At 41.9% G+C, this 22,279-nt stretch overlaps 1 protein-coding gene across 1 annotated transcript in view; it reads right to left on the reverse strand.

Moving 5' to 3' along the window:
- Positions 1–22,279, reverse strand: part of TOX3 (TOX high mobility group box family member 3) — a 102,934-nt gene that overhangs the window by 30,316 nt on the left and 50,339 nt on the right. Inside the window, exon 2 of the mRNA XM_081201201.1 lies at positions 1,395–1,460. Coding sequence (XP_081057327.1) covers positions 1,395–1,460 — 66 coding nt within the window. The remainder of the gene's footprint in view (positions 1–1,394; positions 1,461–22,279) is intronic.

The following is a 22,279-nucleotide window of genomic DNA, read 5'->3' on the forward strand; positions in this document are numbered from 1 at the left end:
GGAATTAAATTGTCTTTGAACAGCTGCTGGCAGTAGAGCTTTCATCAATGTTTGATTCAAATGGAGGAATGAAATTCTACAGAATGAAACATCATGTTGTCATTACAGATGGGGGTTTGTGTTCATTATCACAACTAACACTGGAGCTGGTGCCAAGCAATCTTCCCTTATCTAAGCAGTCTTGTTGGAAGGAGAAAGAGAGACAGAGAAAGAGGCAGAAGGCAGCCATTGTTTTAAAAAGCTGCTCATAAAAATACTATTTGGAATATAACCACAGTTACTGTAGCATTGCCCCCACCAATATTTTTTCCTCCTTATACCCTCACTCCCCATGGGCAGAATGCTGTTTTGGACTCAAAATGGTCAACCCACTCCACATTTTATTAATCTCAAGACTTTTTTGCCCATGGTGTTGACCTCAAGCAGAATTCAGATGCTGCCAACTACTCGCTGTCACCTTCATTCTCTACCATGTGCAATCTCTATATTTCTGTAAATAAGAAAAGGAGAAGGAGGGGCAGGCACATCCATGGGGTAATGGTACATATGCTTTGGTCCTGATTGCAAAGGCATTTGCTTTGGCCAAAAACAGTACAGTCTGGAACTGATGTCACTACCACTGCACTGACATCCTTTAACTGGCTGTCATGGAGGTGGGTGGAAGAGAGAGAGACAGAGACAGTAAGAAGTACTACAAGAACAAAGTGGTTGGCATCCCTTTCTGCTTACTACCCCGCTCCCACCTCTTGCCCTCCAAGGCTAGAGGCCAAATTCATCACCTCTATGACCTAGTCAGGCCCCATCAATTCAGATCTATGGTTTCTTCTTAAGCCTGCTGTTGAACACTTTCCACTGAAAGACTCTTCCTCATTTCCCCAGGAAACAAATGATGCCACCAACTGTGCTGCTTTCCTTTTGTTTTCGTAATAGTGTTAAGAACCCAAATTAAAAATAAAATGTTTGTATCCATGACCATAATTAGCGCATTAGCTTCTAATGACTGCTACTCTGTTTGCTTTAAAGATGTACACCTACTGTGCCTTTCATTTGTTTCCTTCTGGTTACATTTTTAGGGGGAGGGAGGTGTTGTTTTCCTGCGTGTGTGTGTGTGTGTGTGTGTGTGTGTGTGTGTGTGTGTGTGTGTAGCAGATTTGCTTCTATTGACATGCTATGTAAGTAACAGTCTAACAGACAAGTAAATTGACTGGTAATGGAGAGCTGTCAGGTTATTTTCTCTCTCATTAAAGTCTGTATTTTGTGCTCCATAAAACACATACCCAAAAATCAGCACTTTGCCCGTCATCCACTGAAAAGTCTGTAAAAATTATCAAAGCAAATGTCAGGGTTTGAGCATTAGGTGGGAAACGGGGGAGAGAGAGAAATTCAACGCCTACCTCGTTTGCAGTGAGAAATGCATTGTTGGCTTCGGCCATGTTCATGTAGTTATTGTTGTTGCCGAACTGAAAAAAGAAAAAGAGACGCCTACATTTTAACAACATATGCTACAACGAAAACAGTCAAGTTCTGAATGCATAGAAGACTTTAAACACAAAGGACATTAGGACTTAATCTGCAATACCCTAACAATATCAGACAACCCCCATTCACTCCAAAACACAAATGTTACATGGACAACTGAAATTGTAAGCTGGGTGATTTATAAAATTACATTGCCATACTCTTGGCACTTCTTATATTTCCAAGCAGTACCATGTGCCACTTAGGTGCACTGGAGCTGGGTGTAGAAAACTGGTTCTTAGAATTATTGACACACAAACATAGTGTTCATTGGACCTCCACAGGAGTTGCTGGGGAGTTATGGTAGCTACATATGCATCACCAAAAGAGAGGAAAGGAAATCATGCAGATATCAATAAATTTTGCACATGCTGATAATGAGTATGACTCTATATGCCAATTTAAAAATGATTCCTACAACTTAAAGAGAAATACACTGCATCCCACTATAATGTCAATCTGCCCAGGTGCTAACTGTTGATGGGCCACTTCAGGGCCCCTCCTGCTCTCCCTCCATGGTGGTTATCTTTAAACTAGACTTTGAATAGGCATCTCTTCAAATAGAGGACACCTCCAAATAGAGGGCTGTCTTCTGTGAAATAGGGCTTATGGTTACCCTACAGAGAGGGAACACTGAGACATAGGAAATTGTATCAATCCAGAGCAGATCGTTGGGTCAATACATAATTGGTTGACACTGGCTCAACAGAGTTTCAGATAGGAATATTTGCCACCACAGGTGCATGGTGTCTGTGGCCAGTGCAGGGAAGACTGAGGAAATCTGCACTGGAGATTGTTATTGGGCTGAATCAGGCCACAATTTTATTGATTACAGGTAAGAGTAGGCACTGGACATGTATCCAGCATCAGGCAGCCTGCATGCTGGCTGATAGGAACCCAGTGGGTCAACCCTGTGTGGGGAATCGCACCCCACATGGATCAGGTGCCACAACCCCCTACAGGCCTGCCATTGGGAGAAGTGTTTTGGCCCATTGGTCCCCATGTGGACTCCTGGACAGAGTCACCCATTTGCACACCGCTTTAATGGGATACCCGCATGACTAAACATCCAGCCCAATGCGTTATCCACTAAAGTTGTGACAGTTGCTAAGAGGTAGGTGACCAACTTGCACCTTACACCAACTTGCCCGCTCCCCCACTGAGCGGGCCCCAGTTGGGTGGGAGGTAAATCCCAAATTGAATAGCCAAGAGGGTGGGCTGCTTCATGTTGCCCTTCTAAATACACCAGGGATGGACAGATCACAGCCCTCATGCTCACGCCTGGCCATGAAGAACAAAGGCAATCATTCCTGGATCCAGTTGTGGCCATGCCGTTCAGTTGACCCTGCCCCCCACCAAGCCCAAGTGAGTGGATATTCTCAACCCTATTGGAAGAAGAGGTAAATTGAAAACTCGGGGCTTCCAGCATAACTCTTCCTCTGAGCTACAGTCCCGTGTCCTTGGGCAGAGCCTAAGCAAATTATTGTGAAAGCTATTCCTATGGCCAGGCCACAAATACTGTGGCCTGTCTTTCTTTTGAAATGAAATCTGAAAATTTTGTCAACCTTTCATTGGCAGTACATAAGAACTTCCTTGCCAAAGTTAATCTAGTCCATTGTGCAGCCCAATAATAATAATGGTGGCTGAGAGATTTTCATTCCATACTTCTGCAGTCACATTCGGAGTAGGGTACAAAAACAGAGCTAAATACCTATATCCCATAATACAAAAAGTACATACATACAATACAACAATAATGCAAGTTAAAAGAAACAATTCCACTCCATGTAAATAAAACAGCATGGAAAAAGAGGCAGCAATATGATCAGTCAATCAACCTTTCTGAAACAAATGGGGTTTCAATTTCTGTCTTAAGCTACATGAAACTCACTTGGAAAGGCATTCCAGAACCACAGTGCCATGACTGAGAAGACCCTGTCTCTTGTTCTAATATGCCAAATCCCACAAAATGGCAGAAAGGACCTCTGAAGCTGATTTTAGGGCTTGGGCAGGCAGTTATAGGAGTGAGGTGGTAACTGCAACTGACAGACCCACATACTACCTTTTCTGGCTAACTCTTTCAAGACACTGTTTGCCTGCTGATAGAGATGGTAGAAGAGATGTTTGTTATGTCATTCATTAGCTGGGCTGAGCCAGTTTGACATAGTGGTCAAAGTGCCTAAGCACAGGCCTCTCCCAACCATAGTCAATACTCTAACGATGACCACTTCCATCTTTTGGAAGACTTACCAGCTAAGAAACAACAACATACTAACATGCAATCTCCAGTCAGCCATGCCACTCACTTACTTTTGGAAGACTGTGTGGTAAAGTGGTTAGAGTATCAGAGCAGGGTTTGGGAGACTTAGGCTCAAATCGCTGCTAAGCCATGAAGCTCACTGGGCAATCCTGGACACACACACCCTCTCTCAACCTGACCTACCTCATATGGGTGTGAGGATAACATAGTTGGAGAGAAAACCATATATGCTACCCTGAGTTCCTTCAATGATAAAAATGTACTAAACTATCAGACAAAACTCCTTAGAAAAACTTCTGTATCACTTGAAACCACGTGACACATTCATGTACTTCACCATGTGATTATTCAACAGATATGAATTCACTGAAAGGTGGTATTTGGAATGATACACAAATCTTGCCTCCAAGTCTCTTGGGTGCTAAGATCAGCAGACGGGAGCCCCTTGATAGTTCCTCCACCATCAGAGGTTTGAGGAGTGGTGGCCTATGAGAAGGCATTCTCTGAGGCAGTCCCTAAGTTGTGGTACTCCCTCCTCACAGATGTGTGCATGTCACCTTCATTACACAGCTTCTTGCGAATGCTGAAGATGAAAATTTTTACCCTTGCTTTTGACACTGGATGTGAATTATTTTTAGGAGCCACATTATTTTTGTGCTTGCCAGCTATTTTAAAGTTTTTTAATATTGTGCTTTACTGTTTTATCCTGCCCAGGGACTTTAGGGTGAAGGGTGGGTAATTAATTAGAATTATAATTTGGACATGCAAGCCATTCCTTGATTCTGTAACCAGTGACAAATTGACAAAAATGCAGACTGATTCTTTGAAAACTAGGGATCAAGTGCCCTGGATTATCACTTTCCTTTCTGTGGAGGGGCCATATCTCTCTTAGAGGTAGCTACAGGCAGTTGCCTCTATACTCTAGAAGTGCCTCTTCTTCTTCTTCTACTCCTGCCCTCTCTATCCTGACAAATGTAATCACTGCAAATCATGAAAAGTCTTCCTTCCATAGCTCATAGGACTGAATGACAGGAGAGGAGAAGCACACTCTGCCTCATTTGAGAAATGCATTGCGCAGGAAAGCTCAAGTTACCAGTTAGGAGCCAAATTGCAAGGTATAAAAATCTTGGATATATATGGATGTATCTTTATATTTGTTCCGAAAGCCATATTGGCATTTCACAAGCTTTGATTTTCAGGAATAGAACCCACTAGTAGGCGATTCTCTCGCCAGCTAGAACAATAAGCCAGGAAGTTTCAAGCAAAGCCAAATAAACTGTCGTTCCAATTTCACAAGAAGACGGATAAGTTTTATCAATTGTTGACAGAGGCTTTAAAAATATGTTTAATATTAATATTTTAGGAATCATTAAAATAACTTGTTGATTGTTATCACTAGATGAAGAACTGCTGGTCCATCTTGATGAACTGGTGGTCCATCTTGCTAGGTTTCGTTTACAAAGACGGGTGTCAGCAATTCAGAGGTTCAGACAGTCTTCCACGGCCCTGCCTGGAGATGCTGGGGATGGAACCCAGAGCCTTGTGCAGGCAAGATTTCATCCTCAAGCAGTCAAAAGACTACATCAGGAGTCCTTCCTCTCTTGGTTGTGTGACTCAAACATATGCTTTGATTTGGTTAATCTTGTTTAACAAATTTACCCAGAGGGCAACCATGTTAAGATGTTTTTCAAACACTTCCCCCCCCCCTGCAACAACAACAACAACAAAATCTCCCAAAGGAATTTGCAAGCAGCTGCTTACTCCTTCACAGACTCTTCTAAGTTGTGAACAGTGAAGATGATTCACAGGACGAGGACGTTATTGGAAAGTGCTGTGCATGTTAGCTCATTATCACTGCCCTACAACCACCACCATATACTGGAGGATAGTGCACGTTGCAGCAGGGTACCTTTTTCAGATCCAGGGCCGCATTTCCTTCTGTGCCACCTTCCAAGTGATGGGTGGAGAAACAAATGCAAATTTGACCTCTGTACAGTGTTATGTATGCCAGGGAGGGCATTAGGATTGGGGCCTCTTGAGTGACTGTAGTTTGCATGTCTGTATACAGCAATTTGGACAGTGTTCTCGAAGCTACTAGCATGAGTCTGATCAAACTGCGGGAGGCAGTGGAAGACAGGAGTGCCTGGCATGCTCTGGTCCATGGGGTCACGAAGAGTCGGACACGACTAAACAACTAAACAACAACATACAGCAATTTCAAACAGCCACCAGAAGATCAATTGTTACGTGAATTGCTCTTGAGATCTTAGATAGTGTCTACCCAGGAGCACTGGAAATCTCCTGACATGTTTCAGGTATTTTTTGTGTTGGTTTTTTTTTTTTTAAGATACATGTTAAGTACAGTCAGGAGTAAGCTGCAAGGCAGCACATACTTCTCTGTGTTACACAAGGCAGAATCATAATCCTTTTTGGTATCACAAAGTGCTTTCCCCATGAAGACTTTTCTGTCATGGGAAAGCCCAAACCCAACACTTGCAAAGCCTTTAAAACTGGATAGGCTGATCTCAAATTCCCTTGTATATCCACTGCAAAATGACATCAGTCTTGCAGTAGGTGTAGTATTCGCAAGATTACAAATGATCCAGAGACTGGATTAGAAGAAACAAACTTTACTGAGCAGCATGCTGTTACCAAACTATATACAAAATCACAACTAGTCAGATCTTGGCATCCTCTCCCTGCTGGTCTCATCCAGAACTGATTTCCCTCCAATATAACCATTAGTACCTGCTCACTTTATACTGGGAGTGATAATTGTATGAACTCACCCAAAACGCCTTCCACCACGATGCCAAAGCAGCAAAACACTGAAAATATCAGTTCTCCTAAACTCTGGAAATCTCAGTTGGAGTAAATTGCAATAATTTTTTCAACACAGAGAGACCTCTCTGAAGTAAATGAATGCTACAGTGATTCTATGTTTGCAGCAACTCAAGTTTATTGCAAGTGCATAATTCACAAGTAGTCCAAAATACAGTGGTACCTCTGGTTAAGAACTTAATTCATTCTGGAGGTCCGTTCTTAACCTGAAACTGTTCTTAATGTGAGGTACCACTTTAGCTAATGGGGCCTACCGCTGCCGTGCGATTTCTGTTCTCATCCTGAGGTAAAGTTCTTAACCCGAGGTCTGTAACCTGAAACGTTTGTAACCCGAGGTACCACTGTACAAGATTATGAACTGGGAATACATAATATTCTGTGGATTTAATTTATGTTTTTAATGTAAACTGCACTTGCTTTAAGTATGTTTTTTGGGGACCTGTTCTGGGGCCATTTGATAAAGAAACATAGCCTACAAAAATTCCTGAAGGCCAGAGAGGTCTGTACCTGAGGTTCCCCATCTCAGAGTTAACCAATGGCATTCAAACAGTGTACAGTGGTACCTTGGGTTACATACGCTTCAGGTTACATACGCTTCAGGTTACAGACTCTCCTAACCCAGAAATAGTGCTTCAGGTTAAGAACTCTGCTTCAGGATGAGAGCAGAAATCGTGCTCCGGTGGCGCGGCAGCAGCAGGAGGCCCCATTAGCTAAAGTGGTGCTTCAGGTTAAGAACAGTTTCAGGTTAAGAACAGACCTCCGGAACGAATTAAGTACTTAACCCGAGGTACCACTGTATTTAATTACACTTATTAGATACACAGTGATGACTCCTATCAGTTCTACAAACAACTACTACTGGTGATTTTTAATTAATTATCCCTGTGGGATTTTTGTTGGCTATATGCAGCCTCTTTCTACAGGAAATTAAGCCTACCATAGTAAGACCAGGGTAGGGAACTTTTGGCTCTACAGATGTTGCTGAACTACAACTCCCCAGCAAAGATGGCCAATGAGTTGTATACTGTAGTTCATCAACATCTAGAGGGCCAAAGAGTGTCCACACCTAATCTACAGAATAATCTGCTCTGATCAACTTCCTAGGGTCGTGGGCAGATGCCTTTTCCAATACTGCTAAATGATATCCTTTTAACTGAGTTGTTGCAAATTAAATCTGAGATCGCCCTGTACACAAAGTATATCCTTTACTACTGAGATACAGCCCATTTAATTATTTTTGTAAGAAGCACTCTCATTCTACAGGCACAAAGAAAGAAAAACAAAAGAAGAACTGGGCCAAACCTTTAGCAGTGGCTAGATAGACTATCTAAGCTAGTACTGTCAACTCAGGTTGGCAGCAGCTCTCCAGGGTCTCAGAGGAGGAGTCTTTTCTAACCTTTTCTGGAGATGCTGGGGATTGGATTTGGGACCTTCTGCAAGGCACACATATGCTCTGTCACATTACCTCCCAGTTACAGGTAGGTGGCCGTGTTGGTCTGCCGTAGTCAAAACAAAATAAAAAAATTCCTTCCAGTAGCATCTGGATGAGCTTTCTTGTGCATGCACACTTATCTGAAGAAGTGTGCATGCACACAAAAGCTCGTACCGATAACAAACTTAGTTGGTCTCTAAGGTGCTACTGCAAGGAATTTTTCTACATTACCTCCCATTTATGCTCCACTGATTCGGTGCTTCCCACAGGATCATGCAGACTGTGCCTCTGGGATCTGATGCTCACATGGAAGACCCAGTTCACACTGTTGGGTTAAGGGAAGATATTGCACTGCCTCTCTACCACAATAATAGTGCCTATCCAAAAGAAATCATAACCTTCCCTGATGGATCATCATCATGCTAATGATTTTTAGTAGTAATGTTTTATTTGACTTCCTCTCTATGGTTTTATCTGCTGATATATCTGTATATCTTCATTGTTTTCTTGTATGTTTAGAGCAGGGGTGGGGAATCTCAACCCCACGGGTCAAATGTGACCCTCTAGGCCTCGGGACACTCCCTTTCTCTAGGCCACAGTCCCTCTCCTGAAGCCACACCTTTCCCCAGCCTTGCTCCATGCCTCCTTGTGTTTTTGCCTGTCCATAAAGTATCCTTGAAAAGTGTTAATATCACCCTCATTTTACAGTCTTTAACTCCTTATTGTGAAATATATATATATATATTGAATGAGGTCTATAAGTTTGACTAAATAAATGAACTAACCAGGGAAGACTAAAACCAGCATTTGCTGCAAAGGTCCATTGTGTCTCAGGTTACAACTACAAAGATTTATATTTAACAAACAAATATATATATATATATATATATATATATATATATATATATATATAAACACAGTATAAAAATGTCATTGATGCTTTTCGTATTTCAAAGCACCTACTCCACACATTCACAGTAATTTATTCCATCCCCCCAAATCAAGATTTCATGGTGACTTTTTGCACACAGTCTTATTACTCATTACTCATTCAGGTGCTGCAAAAAGTGACACGATAGACTTTTGCGTGTCACTGAACCGAGAACAAAGTAGGATTTACATGGAAAACACTAATGGTTCTTAAAAGAGCTGTTCTCTCAAACACTGCTTTTTTATATAAACACACACACACACTAAAATAAATGAAAGAAAAGATAGATGAATCGGGGAAAAGCATCAGCACAGCCTGTATATAAGCTAAAATCCCAGAGAAATGCAGTAAAGTGCAGAATGTAGTACTGGCAACAGAGTTCAGCTTCCCAAGAACTATTATCCATTCAAGACTGGATTACTGCAATGCGCTCTGTATGGACCTTCCCTAGCGCTTGACATGAAAGCCACAGTTAGGGCAGAATGCTGCAGCAAATTACTGACAGGAATGAGATATTGTCAGCATATAACACCTTCACTCACAGATTGCACTGGTTGCTGACTTGCTACCAGACCAAATTCAAAGTGTTACTATTAGTATATAAAGCTCTTACTGACAAGGCCACTTTATTTGCAAGATTGCCCTATTCCATATATGCCCACTCAACCACTTTAACCTTGGGAACTAACACTCTTACAACAGATGCCACATATTACTTATTCCACATTGGTAAGAACCCAATAAATTAGTTTTGCATCCTCTACACTTTGGAACTCCCTGCCTAAGGATATCATGCAGGCCCCTTTACTGTACTTTTTTTGGTTCCTGGTAAAAACATTTTTCCTTAGATAGGCCTACCCAGGTATGTAGAATGTTGGTGCGTGTTTCGATCTGGTTTTAGTTTTGCTGATTTTTTTTGAAGGTTTCATATCATTGTTTTTAACTGTTTTAACTGATAATTGTATTGTTTTATTCTCTTTGTAAAATCACCTAGTGATTTATGTTTTGTACAATCAAGCAGTGTATAAATTTTATGAAATAAATAAATGTTAACTAAAAAAACCATCCAAGTGCACTGCATAACTATGAAATACCACAGGAGAGCCTAACCATGTGATTTAGGGCAACTGGAGAGCCAGGTGCCATTGGACTCCAATTCCCATCAGCCTCAGCCATCATGGTCAGGGATGATGGGGGCTGTAGTGGAGGGCAACAGGTTCTCCACACCTGTCGTAGTGGAGAATAACATTGTCCCAAAGGATAATGTTGAGGAAACTTGAGGTCTGAATAGAAAGAGCATGCCGCCAACGTCTAGAGAGGTAGGTGATGCAGAGGGCCACATGGAATTAGACCAAGGGCCACATGCAGCTCTCAAACTGCATGTCTCCCACTCCAGATCTAGACAATAAATAGTAATAAAAACCAGAGTGAAATAAGGACTGGGTAAGAAATCATTCTCTGAACTGTTAGCACATGAATGTAATTACTGTAGAGTCTACGGCTAATCAGCTGTGAATTGTATCCATTAATTAGTATTGGCCCTGGAGAAATGAAGGGAGGGAATCAGTAACAATGTTAACACTGAAAAGCTCTGCTGCCCTGCCGAAATGTGGGTCTCCTGGCACCTGAAGTCGAGCAGGTAGCTCGAGTGGTCCTCACCTGAAGCAGGAATTACAAACTGCTTCTTGCACATCTTTTGTATCTATACAAGGTTTACATTTAATGGCTTTTAATTTAAAGAACTCTTGGTGATCAGCTGGGAACAGCTATAAATCATGCTAAGTAGAACAAAAGGTTCCCATGTTTTATTCCTAGTAAAATATTTGATTTGCGAGAGACAGATCAAAAAGCTTAGCACAAAATGGTTCTTACACTGCAACCCACTATTTGCTGCTTTTGTTTTCATTTTAGTGGATTGCACACAGGGGAAGAGCTCAATGGATTACAATTCTATTTCCCTACCCCACACCCCACCCACAAGTTCTGACCATCATTTAGCCAGATCACTGAACAAATAATTGGGAGCAGATGCGGCGGAAGACCAAGAATTGCGTGCCACTGACCAAAATCACAGTCTTTAACATAGAGCCAGTGCAGTATAGTGGTTAGATTGCTAGACCTGGGAGAGTTCAAATCACCACTTGGCCCATGCATCTCACTAGGTAACTCTCAACCTAACCTACCTCAGAAGGTGGTTGTGAGGATTAAATAAGGAGAGGGAGAACCATGTACACCACCTTGAGCTCCTTGGAGAATAAAGGTGCAATATAAATGCAATGAATAAAATAAATAAGCAAACATGGGCTAAACAAATTCCCAATTGTTCATCAGGGCATTGCTTTGAACAGATGAAAGCTAATGATCACTCAGCGGTAATCTACTGCAAGAATTAAAAGCAGTCAAAATCAGTAAATTATTTAAAAGGCTATGGTCAGTTCTGGAGGCAAGGTGATTTAATTGTCACAGTCAGCACCTTTGCTGTGAGAAAAATGGAAGTGGAGTGGCTTCGAAGGAAAAAGGAGCAGGGGAAAAGGAAGTTAAGAATTAGGCCTTTTGCTAGTTAAACAACTGATGGCCTTTTAAACTGTGGAGAGGGTATTGTTTTTGTTTGTTGCTATGTTATGTATTTTTGCGTTTTATTTTGTGAAATATAAATATGTGATCCAGTGGCGTAGCGTGGGGGGTGCAGGGGGGGCCGGCCGCACCGGGTGCAACATCTGGGGGTTAGGGTTAGGGGGCGCAAATCCACGGGTTAGGGGGCGCAAATCCACGGGTTAGGGGGCGCAAATTACTTGCCTTGCCCCAGGTGCTGACAACCCACGCTAAGCCACTGATGTGATCCTCAGATGAAGGGCGATATAGAAATTTTATTAACAAAAGTGTGATGATTAGGCCAGACTCAGATTTTTTTTTCTGCTTGAAAATAAATAGGATGGTTATAGGTCTGCCTGAAATGAAATGGGGTGGCACCCCACCCCACCCCAATGAGCAATGGGGACCATGATCCACAAGCAAATTGCTAATTTCAGTCCATCACAAAGCTGTAAAGTTCTTTAGTACCAGGTGATAATAATTTAATTCTTATACCCCACCCATCTGACTGGGCTGCCCCAGCCACCCTATTCTATTCAGCAGAGGAGATAGCAGTCATGAACCCAGCCATTAACCATCAAATAACTCTTCCATATTTTCACAGCTAGGTTTGTAAGCAACATCTACAACTGGGGTGGGGGACCTTTTTAGCCAAAGAGCCACATTTTCTTCTGGGCAAATTTCAGTGCTGGGTGGGGCCGGATGTAAAAGTGGGAGGAACAACAAAATGCAAACTTGTTCCATGACCTTTGCATGATAGGCTAGTTTCCACACACACTCAAAACACCCCTCTCTATCCACTGTGCAAACCAGTGATGTATTTACTGTACTGGAGTTCAAGGACGAATTGCAGCCAGACAAAAACACGTCTCATGTGAAGCAAGGCCAACCAGGGGTGTGGCCTGGAGAGAGGGAGCGTGGTCTAGGGAGAATTCCAAAGGCCAAATGGAGAGGCCTGAAGGGCTGCATTTGGCCCATGAGCCTGAAGTTTCTCACACCTGATCTACAACATTCCTCAATAGGTTCCTAATATTTGCAATGCACTCACAAGCTTAAGCAACATATCCTGTTGCCCTTCCCTTCTCAGAGCCAGGGGTTTACACTTTCAGGGAGCCTGGTTGGCATTTTCAAGGGAGATTTGGAGAGCTAACATAAGTGGGAGCTCTTGCCTCCACATTTACAATCATCCGTGTGTGTGTGTGTGTGTGTGTGTGTGTGTGTGTGGTTTTTCTCTCATCTTTCACCATGAAGACCTGTTTCTACTGATTATCACATTATAATAGCTTTCACCCAAGCACAGCTGCCTTCTATCAGCAATGCAAGCCATTCTCAATGGTAATAGCCACTGATTTCTCAATGACTGATGCACAGTAGTGCTCCAAACCTGCAGCTTCTTTCAGCTGTAAGAAGCCTAATGTACACAAGGATTCCCTACATTCATAGCCTTCCTTACTCACCCACTCCAACAAAGGAGAAAGCTCCACAAAACCTGCTTTCCTAAATGTAAAGCTGCTGGCTCCCACTTAAGTGAATAAGTGAGAAAATTCTGGATGTGTGTCAGAAGTCATATGGAGCTGTGCACTGAAGTATGGGAATGCCGTTCAGTGCTGTATATAATGCAAATATTTCCTACTATTTATGCCGTTAGGTGTCAAACCCACAACTGGCTCATTAGTGTATAACTTTCTTTGAAAAGGACAATAGGCGGCAAAGGGTTATTTTGTTAATCTGTCTGGCCCAGGCAGCATTAGCTGCAATATCACAACTGAGAGATGCAACATAACAAAAAGGGGTTGAGGGGGGAAAGCACCAGGCATAACTATTTACATTGCATCTGATTATAAATATCCAAATAGTATTTTGAGGATTAAGGCTGGTGGCTCTGCCATACTGGTTTCAACAAGGCTGTAAGAATGATTAAGCACTTTGCAAGTGATTGAGGGTGATTAAATTGACAAAGATGCTAATGGAGTGTTACATGATAGCAAGTTAACTTTTTTAAAAGAAAAACAACACCCACATGCAATCCTAATACTGTAGCAAGTTTTTATTATCTTTATCTTCTTATTAAGTTATTTATGTAGGATCATATATTGTTATTACGTTGTGACCCATCTAGCAATGTTTGGGTGAAGGTGGGATGTAAAAACTGAAAATAATTTTTCAAAAATTGGGCCCTAATATAGACATTTCATGTAATTTCTTTTAAGCAGCAAGCAATCAGTATTCACCCATTTCTTTGTGCCCCCCCCCCCGCTTAACAGTTCTTAGATTGTAGAGCTATGAATACGGACTGGTTATTTCTATAAATATGTATCTTCCTGATGTATCAATTGTGTAAAATTGCAGTCAGGATCAATTGTATCCATAGAATTATTGAGGTGGGGAAAACTAGAATTTGGTCCTTTTTTAAAAAACAAAATAAAAATGGTATATTTAATATTACTCCAAAAAATACCTTCTTCGAAAGTATTATAATATGCTCATAATATGTTTCTGTCTCCATTTTGTTAAACTCAAGTCATAAGAGGTTGAGCTATCCTTATGGGTAAAGGAAACATAATGATCCCAAAAGATGTAATTAAAGACCAGAACTAAATTACTTTACAGGTTTAACTACTGTATCTTAATAACTCCACTAGATAACATCTTTTCCAGCATTCGAGTGGGTTTCATTACATTGCTGGATGTCTGATAAGGGCATGAATTAAGGATGAGTATTAGGGTTTTTTATTTTTGTTTGTTAGCTCACCATGTTCATTCTGATTGAATGAAATGCCAAATTAAATTAATGGAGATGGTTAAGTCTAGTTTGCTGGTGGGAAGCCACATGGAAAGTGGGACAGCCTAGACAATAAACTGTCTGTAATTAGAAGATGAGAAGCTGAATGCTGCTTCAATGAGATTATCCCAAACAACTACAACATACACTAACATTTTCATGCCTACAATAACAAAAAAGGCAAGCAAATCAAATGGAAAGTTTGCTTCAGTTGAGCATCTTAGTCATTGCAGTAGGTTTAGAGAAAATATATTTTGTGCATTGTACAGCTTTCACTAGTCTTCACAATACAGTGGCCCAGTTCCCATGTGATGCTAAGCCAAACCATGGCTAAGCATGAATGAGCAAGCGTGTGTATAATCACAGCAAAAACTGCAGGCGCTTCACTCTTTCACATAGTCCTGCTGCTGCCATGCTACCTGGAGCCAGGGCCAGCCCAAGACATTTTGGCACATGAGGTCAACCACAAAATGGTGCTAGTCATGTTACAGGAATAGTTTGTAAAACCAAAATCACATATCAAAACTCATGGGGTTCAATGGTAGGTGGGATTGAAAAAAACAGATTTCCCAGATGTCCGCTCCTGTTTTGCTCCCCTTTAAGTAGCCAAGTGCATAGAGTTGAAAGTGCACAAGTTACATGTGTATAAGTTGTGTTACCTGCATATATAATGGAAAGTCATTCATTAGAGCAAATGGGGCACAGCCTCACCAACCCCAGTCTACCCTCAGCTAGTCCACATCTGCTTTCCATGCGGTGCCACTGGCTGTCAGCTTCCTTCTTCTTTGTCTCACTGCCGCTATTGCAAAAGGTAGCAGGAAGATGGAGGCATAACCAGAATTTGTTGGCTCCACCTGTAATTAGCGCTGGCTCCCTTCCTTTCCATCCAACCAGTCCCAATGAATACCAATCAGCAATGAATATATTCCACATATATGGATGGCTAATGAGCTTTGCTGAGAGTTCCAAGATATGGGAGAAATGGGTATATTTACAAATACTTTTGGCCATGAATCATTGTCTTTACCAAATGTGGTGTCCTACGTTCTAAGGAAATGGGGATAGTCACTTCCAACATTTTACAGAAGCTTGCAGCTAGTCTGAAACTCCAGAGGCCTAAACCAGGGGTGAGCAGCCTTTAAAGATCAAATCCCCTCAGCAGGGGAATAAACCTGTGACCCTCCATATCTTGTAGGACTCCAATTCCCACCATCCTCAGTTAGCATTGGTCAATCTTCAGGGATGATGCGAGCTGGAGTCCAGCAACGTTTGGAGGGCCCAGGTTCCCTAGCCCTGAAATAAATAAAATAAGTGTATGTACCATTGTATTTATGAATGGAATCTTAAATTTCACAGTATTTCTCGCAGATGTGATCATAAAAGAAGTTGAAATATATAGGGTTGTATCCAATGCCAGCCCGACTCAGAGTAGGCCCACTGAAATTAATAACCAACTTAGGTCCCTTAATTTCAATAGGTCTACTCTGAATGAAACTTAGTTGGACACAACCCATAGTACTTAGTGTGGAAGCAGAATATGTGGGTCTGGTGTATACACTGACTTGGGCCTATAGTAGGCTGTACCCTGTTCGGATCTTATATTGATGAGGCTACATCTCTCAGAGTGTAAAAAGAAAGTTGGCATGAAGGTGGGAGAGAAAGTAAAAGAATGAAAGACGCATGGAATGTTGAAGGTTTTGATCGGCAATGCTGATTTTCCTGTTAAGCAAGTTTCTTATAAACTGGGTTGTGACAACTTTCTGATCCCCATAAAAAAGCTTTTAGCGCCATATGCAAGCAGAATGTGAACCCTATTGATCAATTCAGAATATATTCTGGTTGCTGGGGATGTTCTCCAACACAGTTGCTTTGTCTTAATAAACAAAGTCTTAAGCAAAGTTCCACTCTAATCGTAGTGTGAAGGCTTTAATTTCTTCAGCATTAGGTACTGCCATAATATTGCTTACATGCCTAAAACCTGAGGGGGCTCTTGACACAACACCCTCTGGTGAATCTCACCATACATAGGGGTCCTGTTGTGAAGTCTGTTGGGTTTACCTGGTGGTACAGATGATGGGCAACAGCCATGTTGCTCTGATAAGCGCTGGCATTTGAATTTCCCACAGTACCCTGGAGCACCCTTACAGATGGGGTGCTCTGGGGGAAGTTAATTGATTCTCGAAAAGGTGTAATGGGGCAGTCAGTTGTTTGCTTTTAAAAAAGGGGGCTGCAGTGTTTGAAGATAGCTGTCTGAGATGCACAAGTAATGTCAAATCTTATACCTCCCCACCCCTTCACATGGACTGATTCCAATACTGATTTGTGTATAGAAAAGGTACCATACGCTATCCAGGCCAGCATAAGAACCACCCTTCTGGAAGTGGCACCCTCAACAGTATAGATATGTATGAAGTGGTTAGTGGTGGGTCCAGTCTGCCTGGGGACACCAGATGCTCACTCTGGCATTGCCAATCCTCTCTGAACAATATGTTTTAAAGCTTCTTTTCAATTTAAGAATGTAGTGTATTTTTTAAAAAAAATCAGGGCAATGTCCTTTTAATGTGAACATTTACACATTCTCCCATTACCTTCAAAGTGCTCCTCTAATAAATGTATGAACTTCAGGTCCGTAATAGCTTTTAAAATATTACATGCATGCGCACACACACACACATATAAAATAGACAAGACGGATACGAAGGGACTGAATCTCGTTTCTAAACATAATGACAGCATTTTATTCTAAGAATCCCAAGGAATGGTTTTCTACCACAGTATCTGAGATTACTGTAATATTTTCACACTTGAATTTCAAGGAATATATGATTATACTGCAATTGGACTATAAGTAGCTTTTCTTAGACTCTTATATCAAATTTCACTCACTTAAGCAAAAAATGTGAATTCTAATCTGAAACTCAACTGCTCAACTGCACAGTTTCAAATTATACTGAGTTATAAATGAGTTATAAATGTAAAAAAATTAATATAGGAAGTTTGAAGCAGATGTAGGTATTTTATTCATAATGAAAGATTAGTCGAGACATTTTTAGGCTAAACACAGCAGATGAATGTACTTACAAGTGTCTTAGTTCTTCTATACCTCTCTTCTAGGAGAGGATAAAATCTGCAGAGGCCTTTAAGACTGTAACTGCTAGCCATATAATGAACATTTCACAGTGAACTGCATTCCCTGAAGGTGACCAGGAAGATAAAATGAGGATACTCTTTGGGAGTAGATGGTCTTCAAGGAGGAAGATGAGAAGGAGAAGCAGAAACAGAAACAACAGGAGGAGGTGATGGCAGAGCCTTTAAGATGTGAGAACACACCATGCCTGGCATACCCCACACTCAGGGCAAGAGATAAGATGGCTTCTGTGGCACTCAGTGGATCTCCAGCCATCTAGGGAGGGGGTGGAAGACTGTTCCTCCCAGTGATTTAACTTGCTCAATGACATATAAAAATTAAAAGTGCCATGATGGTTTTGGCATTTGTCCATGCACTGGCAAATTCAAGATTGGATTTGCACTCTGTGCAGGGTTGCAATGCACTCTATGTGGAGCTATGCTGGAGGATGTTCCAGATTCTGCAGCTGGTGCAGAATAGGGTGGCTATGCTGCTTGTGTGGGCAAATGGCTGCCAGTATATAACACTTTGCTTGGGGGACTTGCACTGGCTTTCAATCTGCTACTGGGCCAATGTCACAGTATCAGTACTAACATAGAAGGTGCTGCACAGCTCAGGACCATGTTATCCATTATATACCATATTTTTCGCTCCATAGGGTGCACCGGACCATAGGGTGCACCTAGTTTTTAGATGAGGAAATCAATTAAAAAAATCTTCCCCCCCCCCAGCCCCAAAGAGCAGCGTACAGGCTGCGCACAACCTCTCCCTGCCAGAGGGGTTGTGCGCAGCTATGGCATAAGCCAAGACAGCGAGCGGGATGGATCCCGCTCGCTGCTTTGGCTTCCTCTTTAGCCCCGCGCAATCTCTCCCTGCCGGGAGAGGCTGCATGGAGCTAAAGAAGCCATAGCCCCGTGCAGCCTCTCCCTGCAGGAGGGGTTGCGCACAGCTCTGGCACAAGCCTGCATTCACTCCATAGGACGCACACACATTTCCCCTCAATTTTTGGAGGGGAAAAACTGCGAAAAATAGAGCGAAAAATACGGTAACTAGGTAGGTCACTGCAGTCTGCAGGAGAGCTTCTCCTTCAAGTCCCAAATATATCTGAAGCCAACTCCACCATAACTGAGCAGGGCTTTTAGTGTGGCTGCCCCAGTTCTGTGGAACAGTATCCCTGTCAAGATGCAACAGGTGCCCACTATCCACACTTTCTGGAAACATTCGAAGGCATTTTTGCTCTGACAAGCTTTCCCAATTAGATGAAAAGGTCTCTTCTATGGGTGTCTCCTTTGTATTAGAGATTTTGGTAATTAAGCAGTATACAAATAGTCAAAATAAAACCAATTGTTTTTAAAGGAAGGTTTGGTGGAATGAGGAAAAACAGGAAATAAATAGTGCATATATAACTTATGGAATTTGCTACCAAAGTATGTGGTGATGGCCACTAACATAACAAGGTTTTCTGCAGGGGTGAAATATGCAACAACTCCTAGGATATGAAGCTTTGGGCAGGTATCAAGATTTGCTAAACCTGTGGTGGCAGCAGAAAATTCAGTGGAAGGATGGTCCAGAGGGATTACATTGAGGGACGACCCAGAGAATTTCAGTCATTGTGTAATTTTCACCCACCAAATCAGGAAAAAAAACTTATTTCCCCAAAACTAAATATTGCATGTGGGGTGCTGGGTTGTACAATGGCATCATGAATTGACCATCATGGACAACTAACAGGATGCCTGAAACACAGCAGGAAAACTAGAAGGACAAGTTACATGATCCTGTATTCCAACTTTTATGTTTGTTCTAGAAGATTACTTTCAGTGTTTATTAACCACTGTCTCACCAAGAATCTCATTTTACCCTATACATCTCTCCTCCCTACTAATGCCAGGTTTGGGTGAAGGTGAGCTGTCTATAGCCATGTGCCTTGGAAATCCAAGTCATATCAATAACATTAAGAGCCATTTTTCTACACCGTTCCCCTTATCCTTAGCGTCCCACTGTGAGCATTTTCCTTCCAAGCCCAGCTTGTAACAACAAAAACAGTAATTCAGATTCTGTTAACAGACTTATTTCTGTCAAGTTCTCAGCACTGGTATTTTACAGCAACATTTGGGAGCCTGGAGAATTCCAAAGCTCTGAGAGGAGCTGACCCACTAGTAAATCAGTACTGTATTGTCTGAAGGCTAATTTAATATTCCTTAAAATCCTAGATACAAATAACCAAGGATCAGGAGAAGTAACCAAAGCTCAGTGGTAGAACATCTGCCTTGATTGCAGAAGGACTCAGGTTCAATCACAGGAATCTCCAAGCAGGGCTTATAAAATCTCTTGCCTGAAATCCTAGGAAGCCATTACCAGGCAGAGTAAACAATACTGAACCTAGGTGGACCAATAGACTATGTATAAGGCAGTCTCTTATGTTTCTATGTGACCTGTGGTGGGGGAAGGGTCTATTATGCATCTAGTGCTTCTTAAATACAGCGTCCAAACCAACTTCCCTTCAGTTGCATCAACAGTAGCAGTTCAGGAATCTTGAAACTAGCAAAAGCCCATTCATACATATCTTCAGAGTGGTGCCTTGCCTCTAACTGTACCAATATGGGAATAAGATAGGTAAAGGTAAGGTAAAGGACCCCTGGGTGGTTAAGTCCAGTCAAAGGCAACTATGAGGTGTGACATTCATCTCGCTTCTGGCCAAGGGAGTTGGCGTTTGTCCACAGAAAGCTTTCCGGGTCATGTGGCCAGAATGAATAAACCGCTTCTGGCACAACAGAATACTGTGACGGAAGCCAGAGCACATGGAAACACTGTTTACCTTTGCACCACAGCGGTACCTATTTATCTACTTGCAATGGTTTGCTTTTGAACTGCTAGCTTGGCAGAAGCTGGGACAGAGCAATGGGAGCTCACACTGTCATGTGAATTCGAACCGCCGACCTTCCAATCAGCAAGCCCAAGAGGCTCAGTGGTTTAGACCACAGCGCCTCCCGCTCCCTTATGAGAATAATCAAGTATAGAAAGTCACTCCCCATCCTTTGATGATCTCCCTCAGTAGTTTCATCTATGTGTTAAATAGCACAGGGGTCAAAACCAAACCCTGCAGAACCTCAAAGGCCAAGAGGTTCAATCCAATTTCCTCAGCACCTCCTTCTGAGACCTACCTGCAAGGAAGTATCAGAGCCATGCAAAGCAATGCTCCCGACCACCAGCAGCAGCCAGGGGGTCCAAAATGTGCAAAAAATTCCAGAAGAACTAAAAGGGATACCCTTTCCTGACTAGGCCGCAGAAAAGATCTACTAGGACAGCCAAGGCCATTCCATTCCCAAACCAGGCCTAAATCCAGATTGAAATGAGTCCAGATTACCAGTTACAAGAAGGAGTTAGGTTAGAAGGGCTCATAGGCTGTACCACCAGCAGCAGCAACACTCTTCTTTTGTTGTTTAGAGTTTTTAGTAGAAGAATACAGCAGGTTAGAAAAGAAGACGAGGTACAGCTATATCTCGTATATAAAGGGTTGGTGTCTTGTTGCAATTTGGAGCTAAAATTGGGTCTTTGGACTGATAAGACTTTAGGGAGAATGATGTCCAAACTATTTTCTATTTTGGCTTCAGAGTCTGGTCAGACCAAATGAAAGCAGAGCTGGTGAAACAGTAGTAACTAGCGGAAGGTGGATTAGGAGATATGGAGAGCTGAAGAAAGGGAAACAGAGAGGCACCTGGCACACTGAATGGTATTCAACAAAGTTTTACTCAGAGCAGAACCACTGAAATTAGTAGACCTAACTCAGTCAATGTGCATTAATTTCAGAGGATCAACACTGAGTAAAACCTAGTTGACTTCCACCCATTAGGTCGTATCCAATGTTAATTCTGCTCAGAGTACACCCCTTGAAACTAATGGACATTGCCAACATAAGTTCTTTAATTTCAATGAGTCTACTCTGAGTAGGACTGGCTTTGGATACACCCCATTGTTACTGGGGTAAATGGGTCCTGAAGACAAGACAATTTCCCACAGTGTAGGAAGTATTCAGTAAGCTAAATCTTTGCTACAAGTTCATAGCAAGGAATGCTGCTGATAGTGTCAGTGATAAACCTTATGGCTTCCAGACTGAGAATGTTTCAAGAGCCTGTGGCAGTATATCACACAATCAGTAACATCCTTGCCAACCAGCATGTATGTATTTATATATATATAGTGTGTGTGTGTGTGTGTGTGTGTGTGTGTGTGTGTGTGTGTCCTGCCAGACAGATCTTAAAATGGAGTACTTCAAGTGATCCTGTCAGTGGCAGGATTAGCTTCTAACAAGCAGAATTATATATGTACGAGTTCTAAGTTTTTAAGAACAGCATCTGGCTTATATCAAGTTGACACTTTAAGATAAGATACAGCAGTATAACAGGTTATACTTGCAATAATAATTTTTGATTGGCATATCGTTTATCTTAACTACTGTTTGGCATCATTCCAGAGGAGGGTGCAGTGCACTATAAACTGTTATGAAAGATGTCTTTGTATCGTTCAATATTTACACAGTGTGTGCTTTATTTTGTAAATGTGAAAGCCGTCAGAAATGGAAAGCATTGTAAGCTGTTCAACTCTGAAAGATCTGCACCACTATCCCTGACCAAAAAAAGAAAAAAGGGAAAAAATGTTTTAATAGAGGCAGGTGACAATTTTGTTCAGAAATGTTCACACCATGGCTAAATAAGCTCTCGGGGTTAAGAGAGAGAGACGGAAAGAAAAGAAAGAATGAAAGAAAAACGGATTGCTTTTGTGCAGCTGCTCAAACA

Source organism: Podarcis bocagei (genome assembly GCF_964188305.1).
Source record: "Podarcis bocagei genome assembly, chromosome: 7".
Lineage (NCBI taxonomy): Eukaryota > Metazoa > Chordata > Lepidosauria > Squamata > Lacertidae > Podarcis > Podarcis bocagei.